A 19,331-nucleotide genomic window follows, 5' to 3' on the forward strand; every position below is an offset into this window, starting at 1 on the left:
AATGTATTCATATTTTTCTTTATATGATGTTATTTGTCATTAAATTGTCTTTAAGAATCAATTGACAGATTTTGACCGGGTTATATGCTTTTTCGTGAATTTAAGTTTTAATGTTCAAAAATGTGTTGCCAGAGTCACGCTAAGAAAGACTTCCAGTCAACTTTTCGGTAAAAAGTCATGTTTAAATATACTATATTTTAATTTTATCTGATAGTCTATTACATTAGCTTTCAAAATCAGTTTTATTTATCAATCTAGCTTTAGCGGTTCCAGAGATATTAGTTATAATACACCAATTTTTCACTTCCGCGTTTTAGACCTTCCCCTAAGAATTTTCAAAACGAGATTCCGCGGGATTCTACTTTCATTTTCATTTCAAAAGGGACAAGACTGTGTATAAAACTAAGTTGTAATAGTAATGGTGATCATTTGATTAAATCTGTTTGTTAAAAACTAATAGCAACAGGCCACCTTAGATTATTAGTCCATGCAGCCTCAGTCATTGTGAACATAGAGACATATTTAAAAGAATGTTGTACATGATGGAAATGGGGAATGTGCCAAAGAGACAACAACCCGACCATAGAAAAAAAACCAGCAGAAGGTCACCAACAGGTCTTCAATGTAGCGAGAAATTCCTAATTTCCAAATTGTACACAAGAAACTAAAATTAAAATAATACAAGACTAACAAAGGCCAGAGGCTCCTGACTTGGGTCAGGCGCAAAAATGCGGCGTAGTATAGATAAGGCCATTTTTTTTTTTAACTAATTATGCATTTAATGGTATTTTTGTTGTTGTTCACTTCCACATTTGTGTATTAGTATTAGCATCTCATAGAGGGTGCATTAAAGGGCCAGAAATGGCACTATGTTTGGTGTAGGAATACTATTTCTATAAGGCCAATTAAAATTAATTGCTAGATTTTCATCCCCGCCCGCCCCTCTGAAATCGTCCCGCCCCGATTTTTTTTATTTAACAAAAATACGATTTCCGGATTTTATCATGTCCGTTACCGGGAACCATCGATAATTTCGTTTCATTCAACACTTCCTGTTTCAAATTTCGTTTTTGTATTTCTCCGAGTAATCTAATAACGATATGATTGAGTCGACATATTCTGCTGCTCTATTATGACAACATCTACCGAGAATAGAGATTGATAACGAGAAGGGCATGAAATATTCGAGTAACGAGTAAAACGCCTTGTCCTTGAACGCAAATTGCGGTATTCACAAGTGAATCGAAAACAGTGTTTTTTCTTTATCTATACGATGACTTTGTGTCAGGAAATTTGGACTGTGAATGATATCTAAAGCGCAAGAATCGTAGAACAAATTGGTATAAAAAACATGACTGGATTAAAGAAATTGACACAAGCACGAATTTGTTTGATTTATGACCGTATATTGAGAAAAAAAGTCGACAAACACACATTTTAATTCCCTTATATTTACCCATGGCTGTTGTTTTTGTTGACAAACAGCAAAGACCCTCTGTAACTGTCCCAATACCCTCAATTTAGTCATTAAAAAACTACTTTATAGTTAAGTTCATGTTTTACATCACATAATTACTTTCCACACAGAGTTTACATTTTATTTTGTACTCATAATACTTGTGTTGCATACAATTATTGTACCAATACATTTTATTGATTTTATGTGGACTACAAACCGTTGCTTAGAAAGCAAAATAAATTTGGTGTAGGTCTAGTCCAACTGAAGAGAGCATTTCTCTTCCCTTTGATGTATACTATAAATAGGTTTCTAAAGCGGCAATTACATGTATAACAGTGGTTGCCAATCAGAGATTTTTATTTAAGAGTTTAAAAAATAGTGACAGATTCCTTATACAACATGTATATACATTATACAAGCTTGTTTTCCACTAGCATATACCCCGCGGTATGAAGAACTTGTGACAAGGGTTTCATATGAAATAAAATTTAAAAAATAAAATCCTCCCACCCGCCCCATGTTTTTCAAAAATTTGGATGAAAATCTACTAATTAATTTTAGTTTGCCTAATGTGTATGTGTAACATGACTAATTCATTTATTAATTGCCAGCAACCTGTCAAATGCGGGGTTCTCTGATTTCCAAACAAATAAAGTATGGCCAGAATTGATAAATTTTATTTACTTTCTCTTTTTTTTTTTTAATGTGTGTTGTTAATTTTTTACATCCCATTTTAATAGCGATTTTGGTTATGTCATAATTGTCAACAATAGTATAACCAACAAATTACAAAATGTATAGCAAATAATTTATAGTGTTCTCCCCAGGCCTTTATGTGACACTATCTGAAATGGTTTTCTTATGGATTATGTTTTGGATGATGATATAATTTTTAGAAGCGAAGCAAGATAGCATTTCCAGTTTCCATAATACCTTGATGCTAAATGCATCTTTTGTGGAGAACACTGTAAAAATGTGCATGATTTTATAAATGTCATAAAGTTTCATGAATATGTTTACGTAATTTTAAATACAACTTGCTAATTTTAAACTTTGATTCTTGTGAAATTCATATTTGTTTGTAATACCATAATGTGGATCAAACATGTCAAATAAGAACATGAAGAAGACAATTCTTTTTATTTTTAATTAACTGATAAAAATACAAAAGAAAATTTTATTGAGTTGCTATGAATTGAAGATTTTTTTTATTTTAGGATGTTAACATTGATAGCAAGTGATGAGACTATTATCATGATTATAATGTCATCAGGTTAGTGATATTATTGATAGACAACCTATTACTTAGTTATGGCATATATCTCTTTGATGAACACTGAAAAAGGAAAAAAGCGATTATTGTGTGGTTGATATTTATATACCTACTACATATAAAATATTTACATGTTGTCGATGACACAACTATCCAGGAAACATCTACTGACACATAGATTAACTTCCCACACATTAAATTATTAAACATTTTGTTTTCAATTTTTTAACAACTTAAATTGCGCTGTTTTTATCAATTGATAGTTAATAAGTGAACTTAATATAAACGACATTATTGGTTCAGTGTTATAGACAATTTATTTATCTTTCTTTTACTGGTTGTTGCAATATAAAATCTTATGTGGTTACAAAGTTGTGATAAAAAGTGGAATACTATGCGTTTGTTATGAAATTTTGTACTTTTGTTTTTTAGCTTGCTCAGTGTAGTGATAAAAGAGAAAAATAAATCAAATTTATGCTATTATGTGTTTTGTTTTCTCTTCTAGTATATGAATTATCAAAAACTACCTCATATAAAGACATTTATCGCTATTTTGTGCATTTTTCCTTTGATCTTTTTTTGTGATAATTTTTCATATCATACTAAGCAGGCACGTGGCATTGCTAACGCAATTGACATGAAATTAAAAATAAAGAAATTTTTAGATATAAATGCAAGGAAAACATATTACAATGGGTATATTCTTCCCTTAATTGACTACTGCTGTATTATTTGGGGTGAATGTAAAAATGAAGGGATAACAATAATTTTAAAACTCCAAAAAAGGGCAGCAAGATTGATTCTAGATGCAGATCCTTTATCCCCCTCAGCCCCCTTAAAAACTTGGGTGGATGACAGTTGACAATAGAATGAAATACCACAAATATTTACTTCTATATAAATGTATGCGTATGGAAGCACCAATGTACCTAGTTCAAAAGTTTAAACTGAAATCAGATAATAATCCTTACTCCTTAAGAGGTGTCACTCAAGGTAATCTGATAGTTCCTAAGCCAAAAGCTGAACTATTTAAGAAATCCTTTGCTTATTCTGGATCAGTATTATGGAATGGACTACCACACACAATGCGTAAAGCTCAAAACACTTACTTTTAAGCAAAGTATCAAGAAGTACCTAACACAACCCTGATAAGAAATGTTTGCTACAATGTATTTGTATATTTTTTTATTTTTTATTATTTTCATTTGATTTTTTGACTACATGTATACATCTTAAACAGCATTATATCTTATGTTCTTAACAATGCATTGAACTACATGAGTGTAAATTAACTATGTGTAAATATCTGTTTTGATTGTATTGTAATTTGTATGTGAGGGCCTCAGGGAAGATTAGTTTATTGTAACTAACTGAGTTTACCCTCTTTAAATAAAGAATTTATTATTATTATTATTATTATTATTGACAACGTCGTCACAGGTAAAATAGCGATAAACAGATTATCATTGGTCATCTCAACTCGATTGCCGTCCCGGCTCAAGCGAGAAAATCAATCTCGTTGAGATGATCAACGATAGTCTATAAATATCAATATTACAGTAGGTAAAAAAATAGCGGCAAGCTATTATTTGGCAGCCGGACAGATTTATAACATATTCAATCAGACAAATCACTACAACGCAATATAGTTCTCTGTCTGCATTCAATTTTATATTACTTACACCTCGCTTATAATATTTTTCAAAGCTCGGGATAGTAAATTCAGCATTTTGTAAGAAATTGTCATCATATAAATTATTAAATATTTCAACAGACTTTTTCAAAACACAAATCTGGCATCTCTCCAAGTGGGATGTGCCTTAGCGCATGAATTGTGTCCTGATTATAGCACATTGATAGTTAACATTTATACTATACACACAACTTCAGAAACTCATAACATTTGTATATTCTGTCGTGTCAACAGGGATGTCTTTTTGAGATTTGCTTAGTGAATACCTAGTACTTTAAGGCTATATTGAATGATAAATAAGTGATATATTCAAATATCATCATGTTGGGAAGAAAAAGCAAAGTAAGTTTGATTTTACTTTTCTAAATTGAAGTGAAATATGGCGAGTTAGTACATTACATCTTTACTTGATTCCACGTTACTTTGTTGTTTATGCATTATGTTAGACTCATATTTTTATATGTCTCTCTTGTTTTTTTCAGTAAAAGGAAAAAAAGAGCTCAATAAAACATATCATGTTGGTGCACAGCTGGGAAGTGGTGGTTTTGGAACAGTTTATGGAGGCACAAGGAAAAGTGATGGTCTACCTGTAAGTATAAAATAAAGAATTTTGTTTTTAACTTTTTAACTTTTACAACAAATTTCATAGTAGAAAACATTTGTTTCTTAGACATATATATCCTCTTTGTTAAAAATTAATAGAAATGAAAATATAAAACACATTACTTAAAATGTTTATATTTGAAAAATGAAAACATTGTATTGTTGTTAACAGATTTGATATATATATGGACCATAATTTGGTATTCGGTCTTTGGTTTCTTTTTTTTATCCTTTTTTATAAGTTCTAAAACTTTAACTTTTATTCTGTGGGTTGTGTTGGTGTTAGAATAGTATTAATGGAACAATTGAGTTTTTCAAGAAAAAATTAATACATTTTGATTCACCGTTTACGTGACAGGAAACCAAACAGGAAACCAATCTTTATTTTCTTTATTTTGCACAATATATTTCAAAAGACATAAATGAACACCATTACTAGTGTTACTTGCTTCATGTTTATATTTAAAATCTATTTTCGATGTTAGATTAAAGTTTTTTTTAAACGCGACAGGAAACCATAAGAAACCGAAAGCATTTTTTTAGTTTTATTTTATTGCAAAATCTGCTTAAAATAATCCGAACAGTATACTTTTTCTTAAAATCCATCTTAAATGTAACTGTATTATAAAACTCCTAAATATGTGCTTGTTTTGAAAACAATTAGTACAATTTATTCAGAAATTTCCATATTTTCTTCATTGATACAGGATACCATAATCGTTGTATCTTGATGTTTTAGCCAAAAAAATGTATTTATATTTGGTCTTGAAATTCCAGTTATATACAATTTATTCCAAATCATTGGCAATGTAAAATTCTTTAAATTCAGTAAAGAAAAAAACTTTGAACTTGGAATTAAAATCTTTAAAATAGGCACCATGTGATATTTGTGACCTGTACACCATCTACATGGTTTCCACATTTTAACCTACTTTAGTGGGCTAAAATCAATAAAGTTCTTCCTTTCAAGTCATGCATGGTAAAAGTTTACTTCTCCTTTGACAAGTTTATTGCATTTCTGAAAAGTGTTTGCAGAACATGAATAAAAAAAAATAATTAAAAATTGTGACAAAGATACCAAATTTGTACATTCCAAGTGTAACGGTATATTAACATGTATTTTTTATTAAATTATCTTAATTCACCTAAAATATCCAGTAATATTTACTGCTGAAGCAAAATCAATCCAACGAGCATCGGCACAATGATAAGAGACGTAATTTCGATTGAATTTTCCAAGGACCCTTTACATCGTTATCCGGAAACGAAGTGTGTTATAACATCGTCAAATCTGAAATCGATTTTGTCAAGTCATTGGGCATTTATTTTCACACAAGATCGTATGTAACATTATGCACATAGGAAAAATAATAGACCCCCGGTGCAATCTCTTTGAAAATTGTATTTTCCTTTTTGATACAAGACGAAACAAGTCTACAGATTATGTTTGCTAACATCCCGTTGGAAACAAAAACAATGTTTAGACCTAGTATTTCGTATATCCGGCCGTAAGGGCGTGATCACATGTTAGTCACATGTTTCACCTATGTCCGGAAATGATTAGAACTTAACGACAAAAACAATTTTAATAAAAAAAAGGAAATAACTGGACTTTTGTTTCGTGTGAAATGTAACGCATAACAATAACGTCATTTTCTAACTTAATTATTACGAAGAACAAAACTAGAATGAAAATCATCTCTGATTTACCTGTTTTAACATCTCGCGAGAGTTCATATTTGCATATTGATATAAAGAATTCTGTTACAACAAAGCAGATTACATCATCTAAAATTTGCGTTACGAAATCGGAAATGAAAGTAACGCCAGTGTTCTTACACCTGCTACAGAAATACTTATAGTTCTCGGCATTTTCTTCTGACTATTCTTATTGGTCGATGTTCTTTATTATTTGAAAGCAAAAGTTACGAATTTGCCGGTGACGATTATCTATAAATCAGTCAGCATTATGCACTTCGGAAGCGAAAAGTAACACGAGAAGCGACACAAAAATACGGTCGTATAATCTTTGAAATTTGTTAATTTCAAATTTTTTTCTAGGGAAGAGTAGCATACACTTGTATGTTGATAAAAATAAAGGCATCTTTAGATGTAGTTACAACTTTTCTTACAGAAATACACATTTTTATCACTTTTCTATCGTTATAGGAAACGAGCCCAATAGCAAATTATGGTCCATATATCTCTTTCAGGTTGCAGTTAAATTAATCAACAAAATTAAAGTGACTGAATGGGGACTTCATAATGGACATAATATACCAATGGAAATTATTCTCTTGAAAAAAGTTTCTCATGTTTCTGGATGTATTAAAATGTTAGATTGGTATGAAGTGAAAAACAATAGTGCTCACAGTTATGTTATAGTGATGGAACGACCAGAGCATGTTCAAGACTTATTTGACTATATCACAGAAAAGGGCGCTGTAAATGAAGAAACCAGCAAAGTGTTCTTTAGACAAATTGTAGAAACTCTTTATAGTGTTCATAGATCAGGTGTTGTACACCGAGACATTAAAGATGAAAATATTTTAGTGGATTTGAAAACTGGTGAACTGAAAATAATTGACTTTGGATCTGGTACATTGCTCAAAGATACAGTTTATGTGACCTTTGATGGTGAGCATCTTTAATAGATTGCATTTTGTTGTAGTGTTATAGGAATATTGAGTATTTGATTTAATACTAAAGTTCATCCACCTACACATTTTAATTGATCTCAACATGCTCAATATGGGAGATGCTAAGAATGCTTTACATTGGCTGGCAAACAGGGGTCGAAATTAGCGCTGGTCCGATGGTCCTAGACCAGTAGAATTTGCGTCGGACCAGTAGATTGTGTCAGCTGGTGGTCCGGCGGACCAGTAGAAATTTGCCGATAAAAATCTCTGATCAGGGCTTTCCATTGAAATTGAAGTAGAAGGCTGAATTAAAATTATAGGCGGCTGTAACATGCGTTCGGCGAAGCCAGACGCCCACCAAGCTGTAAGCTTGGTGCCTTATGGCAGGGGGTTTGGGGGCCGCTCAAGGCCCCCAGAAGCTCTGGTATAAATAGAGCAAAATCCTGCATTCTCGCAATCTCCTGGCACCTAATTTCATCTTTCAAATGACCATTTTTTATGTATGAAATTAAAGAAAGAAAAAAAAATCTCAAAGAAATTTCATTTTTTTTTATGTTATTTTTTTTAATTTTCATGCTTAAAACTCATTTACTTTTAAAGGAGATTTATTCATATAATAATCCGGTTTGTTAAAAAAATCTTGATCGAATTTTTTTTGCATAACTACGTGCATTTGTAAACAAATGACCCCCCCCCCACCCCCCCCCCCCCCCCCCCCCCCTTTTCTCTCTAAAGACTGTAATACGCGTATTTAAACCATACAATTATTTCTCAAGCATTGACAGAAAATTGATATATCCCCTGATTTTCTCTTTTTTTTTGTAAACTATTCAATAAGTCGGATACGTAAATCATTTGGAAATGTTATTTATTTGAGGTCGAGTATATAGAAAATTGAATATTTTAATCAGCAAAAAAAAAAATAAAAAAAAAAATCTGTATCATACACCCAAGCGCCTGTGGTTTTAAAAGCCAAAAAAAGCCAACGAGTTAATGACCATCGGAACATCTCTATTGTTATCCTTCAATGGCCACCGGAACGTCTCTCTTGTTGTCTTTGAAAAGAAACGATGCATTCTGACTTTAAATAGACAACCAATCAGTGACCTGAATTCATGTGAACTATATTTAGCCCAAGGTAAACACTGACTTTTCATCCTTGTTTATCGTGACCGCGACTTTACGACAATACGTCTCTCGACTGCCTGTAAACATTTGAAAAAGATAGTTTTTTCTTTTTGAATTTATATTTTTGTCAGTGAAATAGCCGGCACTTGAAGCCACCGTAAACGGCGGATTTCTGCGGCTACCGGCTTCAATGGAAAGCCCTGAAAAATCTCTGATTGCTTTGCAATCTCGGTTTGTTTACAAAAGAATTTACCTGCGACATCAATTACGGGGGATACTACCGTATGTATTTCAGTTGATAAAGTTGTCAAAAAATAAACTCATCATAGATACCAGCACTCAATTTTGCATGTCATTTTTGCAGGACCAGTAGATTTGGAGCCGGACCAGTTGATTTTCAGTCCACTGGTCCAGCTGGCCAGTACACAAAAAAGCTTAAATTCGACCCCTGCTAGCAAAACATATCAATTACACAGTTGCTGCTGCTGAAAATATCAGCATAAATGATCACACATGTGTCTCAGCATAACTTGGCAATGATTCATATACATGTATTCAGTAGGGAAACATACATAGCATACATTGTTTACACAAAGTTAACAACTAGGTTTAAATTACAGTGCATAACAAGTTATGATATTGGGTTATTATACATGTATTGGTAGCATTAGCCAAAAAAATATGACTGGTTGCTATCAACCTATTATTAAATGCTTTTATAATTTGTAACAAGTCAACTGTAGAATTGATTATGTGGGACATTTTAAGTTGGTTCACAAGAACTCCTTGCATACCTGTGAACAGTCATGCATGTCAAAACATTTACCCGAGTTTTTTAAATCAATACTTTGGCTTATTAGATATGAATAAATGGGGTTATTAGTAAATTTTACTAACACAAATTACTTTAAGGGTATTAATATATTATAAATTGATCATCTGTCAGGCTTTCTTATGAATGAGTTGTGACATGAACACTTCACACATCACTTCATTTTAGGCAGTAAGAATTCAGTTGATTGATGACAAAAATTGAGACTAAAAATACATATAAAACTTAAATTCTGTATAGAAATGCATTAAAAAAGTTAAAGCTTAATTTTAATTGTTAATTCTGTATAGAAATGCATTAGAAAAGTTATTCTTAATTGTCATATCTTTATTTTTAAGGTACAAGAGTGTACAGTCCTCCTGAATGGATAAAACACCATCGGTACCATGGTAAATCAGCAACAGTGTGGTCACTGGGAATTTTATTATTTGACTTAGTTTGTGGAGATATTCCATTTGAACAAGATGAACAAATCATGAAAGCAGAAGTATCATTTAGGGGAAGATTATCACATGATGTGAAAGACTTAATAAAAAAGTGTTTAGCAATTCGTCCATCAGATAGGCCATCTTTTGAAGACATTTTAAATCATTCATGGTTAGCAACTCCACAGTTGCCAGTTGAGAAACTTAGTTTACATGGAAATAATAACAATAGTTCTTGCCAGCATGGAAATTCTGTAGACACTGTTTCAATGAGTAGCCAAGAAAGTGTGTGACGAAACCTTATAACAGAATAGATTTAGTCAATATTCTGTGCAACAGAAAAATGCAATAAACTAACTCATGTAACTCATTCCAATGCTCAGGGATTAATCAACATGATCAAACAATTTGCCAAAGTCAATCTTTTACAAAAATCTTCTCCTCTGAAACTACTGGGTCAAATTAAACCGAACGTAGCCACAATCATTATTAGGGTTTATAGTTTAAAAAATGTGTGTGGTGGCCCAGCCAACCAACCAAGATGGCTGCCATAGCTAAAAATAGAACATGGGGGTAAAATGTAGATTTTGGCTTATAACTTTGAAACCAAAGCATTCAAAGCAAATCTTACAAGGGGACAACTTGTTTATCAAGTAAAAATCTATATGCCCTGAAATTTTCAGATGAATTGGACAACTGGTTGTTAGGTTGCTGCCCCTGGAAAATTTTGACAAAATGAATGCTTCCAAAATATTGTATGCGAACTTGAACATTTTTGTAAATAACAGTGAAATGAAAACTGAGACATTTCTGGATTATCAAAGAACTTAAATTATTTTCACAGAAATAAAGAAGTGTACAATTATTTAATTCCCAAAGCCGTTGTATTTAATGAATACAACATTATAGTATATTTACACTATTTTATGTATGATTTTGGTTATACTGTTGAGTTACTTTAGTATACATTTCAATGAATACAAATTTTGATTATTTAGAAGAATGAAATAAAGTGAACTTGGACTTGTGTATGCAAAAAAATGAATGCTCTAATTGAAAAAGATAATTAAGTTTGAAATAGAATTTAAAAAATATAACACTTAGAAAAAATAATGTGCAAAGCCCATTAGGAATGATTAATCAAACAAAACAGAAATGTTAGATGGTCTATCTAATGAAACATGCTTGGTATAATTGGTTTTTATGGTGTAGTAAGATAGTACTATGATGTAAGATGGTCTATCTATTGAGTGTATATGTTGTGTACAAGTTATCATTTTGTTTAAATTATAATTTGTACAAAATTTGACCAAAATTCACTTATAACTTGTACATGTTGTACAACAGTTTTAAATACGAATTTTGGTGAAAAATGCAATGATTCACACAATAGAATTGTAATTAACTGACAACACACTAAACCTTATTAACATAATGCACCGTTTATACACAACACTTACTACAAAAGGCAGGTTGATCTTTGAAATTTTTGAGAGAAAAAAAAGTAAACAAATAGGATTTTTTTCAAATTTTTAATACATAAACGTCTTTTTCTTAAAAAAAAAATATCATTCAATAGTACTGCTTGATTAGTTCTTATCGTTATTTTGAGGTATTTTTTTTTATTTAGAAACTTTGCAAACGATTACGGGGTATATTTGTAAAATTTCATATTTCATATTGTTGAAAAAAACCAATGATCAAAAAAGGCAAAACAACAACTGACATATTCCTGACTTTAGCATAGTCATATTCCTAACCAAACGGGGTGTTTAATCTTCTGGGATATTTATTTTGTCTAAAAGTCTGACTGAAGCAACTAAATACACATGTTTATTCACAGCAACGGTTCCTGAGCTTCAACGCTCGCTATATGAAACAGTTAAAATGCCTGTAAAACAGGTCGTTATCGATTTGAGAGTCAAAAGATGGTTTGCAATACCTGATTCCATAAATCACTATATCACCTGCTCTAACAATTGATAAAGAACTACTTTTGAATTATGTAACTTAGGTTTACTTTCAGGTCATTTAGTACGTAGCAATTCAATAATGTGTATCAATGCTTTTTTCGCCAAAATCCATATAAAAAATTATTGTACAAGTTATTTATATATAAGTGAATTTTTGTCCTATTTTGTACAAATTGTAATTTGTACAAGCACTTTTTGTACAAATTACAATTCGTACAAAGTCAAAATACAAATTATAATTTGTACAATATTTTTGTACTAATTATAATTTGTACAAAATGATAACTTGTACATAACATATATATATATATGACCAGTATGTACTATTATGTTGATGCAGTATATTAACAATTAGTAAATTTTATGATTCTGAAGTACAGTGTTTATTTTTAGACTTGACAATCGAATGATGTAAATGTTTTCTATTTGTGTTCATTGTTAAATTTTGGCAAGGTGATGCCATCTGTAACTTACATTTTAATTCACTTGTTAAAACCTTATGTATCAATGTTGATCCTCTTTCATGGTTTTTGTATTTGTATTTATAAAAAATCTAAAGTTTGATTTTTTTTGTTCAATCAATAATGAAAGTGAAATAGTGAAATAACAATACGCTTTTTGCAGCCAAAAAGGTTCAATTTTGTCAAATTGCGCTAAGAAACATTGATAATTAGTTATTCACTTGCAAGTGAATGAGTCGACCTCTTTAAATCTGTATTCATGTGAACTTCAATTTAACCCCTAGCTAGAGATTGACAACACATGCATTGTACGTGTACTCGTTAGTTAAAGAAAAAGAATTTCAACAATGTGAGTGAAACTACGGTAAATCGTTTGATTAATAATTCGATGCACATAAAATCATTCTTATACGGTTAAAAGCAATGAGAAACATCTATATTTAGCTCACCTGGCCCAAAGGGCCAAGTGAGCTTTTCTCATCACTTGGTGTCCCTGGTCCGTCGTCTGTCGTCGTTAACTTTTACAAAAATCTTCTCCTCTGAAACTAATGGGCCAAATTTAACCAAACTTGACCACAATCATCATTGGGGTAACTAGTTTAAAAAATGTGTTCAGTGACCCGGTCAAAAACCAAGATGGCCTCTATGGCTAAAAATAGAACATAGGGGTTAAATGAAGATTTTGGCTTATAACTCTGAAACGAAAGCATTTAGAGCAAATCTGACATGGATTAATATTTTTTATCAAGTCAAGATTTATCTAAAAACAGTAATAATGTTCAGCAAAATAAGATCTACAAATAAGTCAACATCACCAAAATTGTCAGTTGACCCCTTAAGGAGTTATTGCCGTTAATAGGCAATTTTTAACCATTTTTCTTAAATTTTTGTAATTGTTTCATGTGTTTACAAAAAACTTCTCCTCTGAAATTACTGGGCCAAATTAATCCAAACTTGGCCACAATCATCATTGGGGTATCTTGTTAAAAAAATGTGTGGCGTGATCCTGCCAACCAACCAAGATGGCCGCCATGGCTAAAAATAGAACATAGGGGTAACATGTAGATTTTGGCTTATAACTCTAAAACCAAAGCATTTAGAGCAAATCTGTCAATGGGTAAAATTGTTTATCAGGTCAAGATTTATCTGTCCTGAAATTTTCAGGCAAATTGGACAACCTGTTGTTGGGTTGCTGCCCCTGAATTAGTAGTTTTAAGGAAATTTTGCAGATTTTGGTTATTATCTTGAATATTATTATAGATAGAGATAAACTGTAAAGAGCAATAATGTTCAGCAAAGTAAGATCTACAAATAAATTAACATGACCAAAATTGTCAATTGACCCCTTAAGGAGTTATTGCCCTTTATAGTCAATTTTCATCAATTTTTGTAAATTTTTAGAAAATGTTTTCCACTGTAATTACTGTGCCAAGTTCATTATAGATAGAGATAATTGTAGCAACAAGAATGTTCAGTAAAGAAAAATCTACAAATACATCAGCATCACCAAAACACAATTTTGTCATGAATTTATCTGTGTCCATTGTTTAATATGCACATAGACCAAGGTGAGCGACACAGGCTCTTGGGAGCCTCTAGTTATACATAAATTAGGCCGTTAGTTTTCTCGTTTGAATTGTTCTACATTTGTCATTTCAGGACCTTTTATAGCTAACTACGCAGTATGAGCTTTGCTCATTGTTGAAGGTCGTACGGTGACCTATAGTTGTTAATTTCTGTGTCACATGGTCTCTTGGCAATTGGCAATCATACCACATCTTTTTTTTTTTTTTTATATTATATGCTCATATGCATTGATTATTTTCTTGAAATAATCATAGATTTTTGTTAGATGTATCCATCTGATGAGTTCAGCCTTATTGTTGTCAATGTTTTTATTTGTTTTGATGCTTTATATGATTACAGGATATTTTCTAGTGTCTAGTGTTTTATAACATCCTCTTGTGTTACACCAACCCGGGTACATGTTGTATGTAAGGTGTATAACATCCTCCTGTGTTACATCCACCAGAGTACATGTGGTATATTAGGTGTATAACATCTTCCTGTGTTACATCGACCCGGGTACATGTTGTATGTAAGGTGTATAACATCCTCCTGTGTTACATCAACCAGGGTACATGTGGTATATAAGGTGTATAACATCCTCCTGTGTTACATCCACCAGGATACATGTGGTATATAAGGTGTATAACATCCTCCTGTGTTACATCCACCAGGATACATGTGGTATATAAGGTGTATAACATCCTCCTGTGTTACATCAACCCGGGTTGATGTTGTATGTAAGGTGTATAACATCATCCTGTGTTACATCCACCAGGGTACATGTGGTATATAAGGTGTATAACATCCTCTGGTGTTATATCAACCAGGGTACATGTTGTATGTAAGGTGTATAACATCCTCCTGTGTTACATCAACCAGGGTACATGTGGTATATAAGGTGTATAACATCCTCCTGTGTTACATCGACCAGGATACATGTGGTATATAAGGTGTATAACATCCTCCTGTGTTACATCAACCGGGGTACATGTGGTATTTAAGGTGTATAACATCCTCCTGTGTTACATCAACTAGAGTACATGTTGTATGTAAGGTGTATAACATCCTCCTGTGTTACATCAACCAGGGTACATGTGGTATATAAGGTGTATAACATCCTCCAGGATACATAGGGTATATTAGGTGTATATCATCCTCCAGTGTTACATCAACCAGGATACATGTGGTATATAAGGTGCATAACATCCTCCTGTGGTACATCGACCAGGATACATGTGGTATATAAGGTGTATAACATCCTCCTGTGTTACATCAACCAGGGTACATGTGGTATATTAGGTGTATAACATCCTCCAGTGTTACATCAACCAGGATACATGTGGTATATAAGGTGCATAACATCCTCCTGTGGTACATCGACCAGGATACATGTGGTATATAAGGTGTATAACATCCTCCTGTAGTACATCGACCAGGATACATGTGGTATATAAGGTGCATAACATCCTCCTGTGTTACATCAACCGGGGTACATGTGGTATATAAGGTGTATAACATCCTCCAGGATACATGTGGTATATAGGGTGTATAACATCCTCTTGTGTTGCATAAACTAGTGTGCATGTGGTATATAAGGTGTATAACATCCTCCTGTGTTACATCCCCCAGAGTACATGTGGTATATTAGGTGTATAACATCCTCCTGTGTTACATCCACCAGGAAACATGTGGTATATTAGGTGTATAACATCCTCCTGTGTTACATCCACCAGGATACATGTGGTATATTAGGTGTATAACATCCTCCTGTGTTACATCAACCAGGGTACATGTGGTATATTAGGTGTATAACATCCTCCTGTGTTACATCCACCAGGATACATGTGGTATATTAGGTGTATAACATCCTCCTGTGTTACATCCACCAGGATACATGTGGTATATTAGGTGTATAACATCCTCCTGTGTTACATCCACCAGAATACATGTGGTATATTAGGTGTATAACATCCTCCTGTGTTACATCAACCAGGGTACATGTGGTATATAAGGTGTATAACATCCTCCTGTGTTACATCATCCCGGGTACATGTTGTATTAAAGGTGTATAACATCCTCCTGTGTTACATCAGCCAGAGTACATGTTGTATGTAAGGTGTATAACATCCTCCTGTGTTACATCAACCAGGGTACATGTGGTATTTAAGGTGTATAACATCCTCCTGTGTTACATCAACCAGGGTACATGTTGTATGAAAGGTGTATAACATCCTCCTGTGTTACATCCACCAAGATATATGTGGTATATTAGGTGTATAACATCCTCCTGTGTTACATCAACCCGGATTCATGTTGTATGTAAGGTGTATAACATCCTCCTGTTACATCAACCCGGGTACATGTGGTATTTAAGGTGTATAACATCCTCCTGTGTTACATCAACCAGGGTACATGTGGTATATAAGGTGTATAACATCCTCCTGTGTTACATCCACCAGGATACATGTGGTATATAGGGTGTATAACATCCTCCTGTGTTGCATAAACTAGGGTACATGTGGTATATAAGGTGTATAAGATCCTCCTGTGTTATATCCACCAGAGTACATGTGGTATATTAGGTGTATAACATCCTCCTGTGTTACATCAACCGGGGTACATGTGGTATATAAGGTGTATAACATCCTCCAGGATACATGTGGTATATAGGGTGTATAACATCATCTTGTGTTGCATAAACTAGGGTGCATGTGGTATATAAGGTGTATAACATCCTCCTGTGTTTCATCCCCCAGAGTACATGTGGTATATTAGGTGTATAACATCCTCCTGTATTACATCCACCAGGATACATGTGGTATATTAGGTGTATAACATCCTCCTGTGTTACATCCACCAGGATACATGTGGTATATTAGGTGTATGACATCCTCCTGTGTTACATCAACCAGGGTACATGTGGTATATTAGGTGTATAACATCCTCCTGTGTTACATCCACCAGGATACATGTGGTATATTAGGTGTATAACATCCTCCTGTGTTACATCCACCAGGATACATGTGGTATATTAGGTGTATAACATCCTCCTGTGTTACATCCACCAGGATACATGTGGTATATTAGGTGTATAACATCCTCCTGTGTTACATCATCCCGGGTACATGTTGTATGTAAGGTGTATAACATCCTCCAGTGTTACATCAACCAGGGTACATGTGGTATTTAAAGTGTATAACATCCTCCTGTGTTACATCAACTAGAGTACATGTTGTATGTAAGGTGTATAACATCCTCCTGTGTTACATCAACCAGGGTACATGTGGTATATAAGGTGTATAACATCCTCCAGTGTTACATCAACCAGGATACATGTGGTATATCATCCTCCTGTGTTACATCAACCAGGGTACATGTGGTATATTAGGTGTATAACATCCTCCGGTGTTACATCAACCAGGATACATGTGGTATATAAGGTGCATAACATCCTCCTGTGGTACATCGACCAGGATACATGTGGTATATAAGGTGTATAACATCCTCCTGTAGTACATCGACCAGGATACATGTGGTATATAAGGTGCATAACATCCCCCCGTGTTACATCAACCAGGATACATGTGGTATATAAGGTGTATAACATCCTCCTGTGGTACATGGACCAGGATACATGTGGTATATAAGGTGCATAACATCCTCCTGTGTTACATCAACCAGGATACATGTGGTATATAAGGTGTATAACATCCTCCTGCATTACATCAACCAGGGTACATCTGGTTTATAAGGAGTAAAACATCCTCCTGTGGTACATCAACCAGGATACATGTGGTATACAAGGTGTATAAAATCGCCCTGTGTTACATCAACTAGAGTACATGTGGTATACAAGGTGTATAACATCCTTCTGTGTTACATCAACCATTGCATTGACTTAAGACTCAGGTGGTTTAATTTATGAAACTTTATAAATTGACTTCCAAAAATGGGGTAGACTTACTTTCCAATCCCCCCTTCTTTAATTCATAAAAAAATCCTACCGTTAGCCTTTGTCCATACCAGGTAAGAATGATAGGCAATTGCCCAAGGTTGCCTGGACCCGAAGACCCAGGTTGTTAAATTATGGAACGTTTTTAATTGATGTCTAAAGTTAGGGTAGGGAGACTCTACCACCTCCGTTCATGAGTTCATTCAAGATTTTCTACGGCTAAGCTTTTGTCCACACTAGGTACAAATGATAGGCATTACCATAAGGTTGCCTGACCTTTAGACTCAGGTGTTTAAATGCCACATTTTTTTTTTGTATCATATGGCTTTGAAACTTTGTAAACTGTTTTATAATATACAACCTTAAATCATGCCAAGTTTTATCAGAATTGGTCAAGTTTTAGGCCCCTAAGAGGTGCATTTCAGCAAATTTTGAATTTTTACTTTAACAGCTTCTCTGAATGATCTATTGGTATTAATTTGTCAAACTACATGAGAAGAAATGATTTTCACTTTCATTTGATAGAAATTTTGTGAAAAAGTCACTTTTCAGGTTAAATGACCAAAATGTAGCTGTTTCACTTTTTTCAATATTTTTGCAAAAACAGCATGCTTAATTTCTCTCTGACAGGTTTTTTCTGATATCTATTTGTGTTTGTGGTATTTATTTCAGTTGTTTTACTCATTTGTGAACTCTGAACACAAAAAAAAGTAGATAAAAACATAAAAAGAGTGCTAAATGTGCTGTTTTAATAGTCTAAGTCTAACGGTCAGTATACACAGCAGGTGAAATGTGAAGTTCTATGCACTTATAAGTTGTATTCCTAAATAGATTGCACTGAATCTATATCAAAAACACTTATTACTGGTTGTTTAACCATTTCTGTTTAACAGACTACCTTTATTTTCTTCTGTTGGATAGCTAGTGGTTAAAATATTGGCCTTTTGAGGCTGAAATTTCATTCAGGTTTTAAACAGTAAAGTTAATAAACTTTGCATCAGACCATACTGTCTACATATACAGTTGAAAGTGACAGTCTTGTTACATCCAGGCTCCATGTTTTGTCATATCTAAGCACAGATTTAAGCAAAAAGAAGCATATCTCCGTCTCCCATATCATGTATATGCTTTTTAATATGCAAATGTGGGGAACGGCCTAAATTGACAACCTGTTTTTTTAAGCTCGACGTTGCTAAAGACTATTTTATCCACATGTGTTATGCTATTTGAAACTTATATTTCCATTAAAAGTACATTTATAATATGTTAAAGTTTTTTTGATAACTTAACAACTTCAGAAAATTGTGGTTAGTGAAAAATATTA

General features: G+C 33.1%; 1 protein-coding gene across 4 annotated transcripts; it reads left to right on the top strand.

Annotated features, from left to right (window-relative positions):
* The first annotated feature begins 348 nt into the window (after positions 1–348).
* On the top strand, positions 349–12,007 carry LOC134718489 (serine/threonine-protein kinase pim-3-like). 4 transcript variants are annotated; one of them, XM_063581058.1, is made up of 5 exons: positions 349–421; positions 2,677–2,732; positions 4,908–5,014; positions 7,242–7,665; positions 9,966–12,007. In XM_063581058.1, the coding sequence occupies exons 2-5, from the start codon at positions 2,678–2,680 to the stop codon at positions 10,343–10,345; spliced, it is 966 nt and encodes a 321-aa protein (XP_063437128.1). In that variant the 5' UTR covers positions 349–421; position 2,677; the 3' UTR covers positions 10,346–12,007. The 4 variants fall into 4 exon arrangements, with proteins under 4 accessions (XP_063437128.1, XP_063437130.1, XP_063437129.1 ...); XM_063581060.1 differs by having other exon boundaries at positions 357–394; XM_063581059.1 differs by having other exon boundaries at positions 396–415.
* The last annotated feature ends 7,324 nt before the right edge of the window (positions 12,008–19,331 follow it).

The sequence above is a fragment of the Mytilus trossulus genome, chromosome 5 (assembly GCF_036588685.1).
Source record: "Mytilus trossulus isolate FHL-02 chromosome 5, PNRI_Mtr1.1.1.hap1, whole genome shotgun sequence".
NCBI classification, from domain to species: domain Eukaryota; kingdom Metazoa; phylum Mollusca; class Bivalvia; order Mytilida; family Mytilidae; genus Mytilus; species Mytilus trossulus.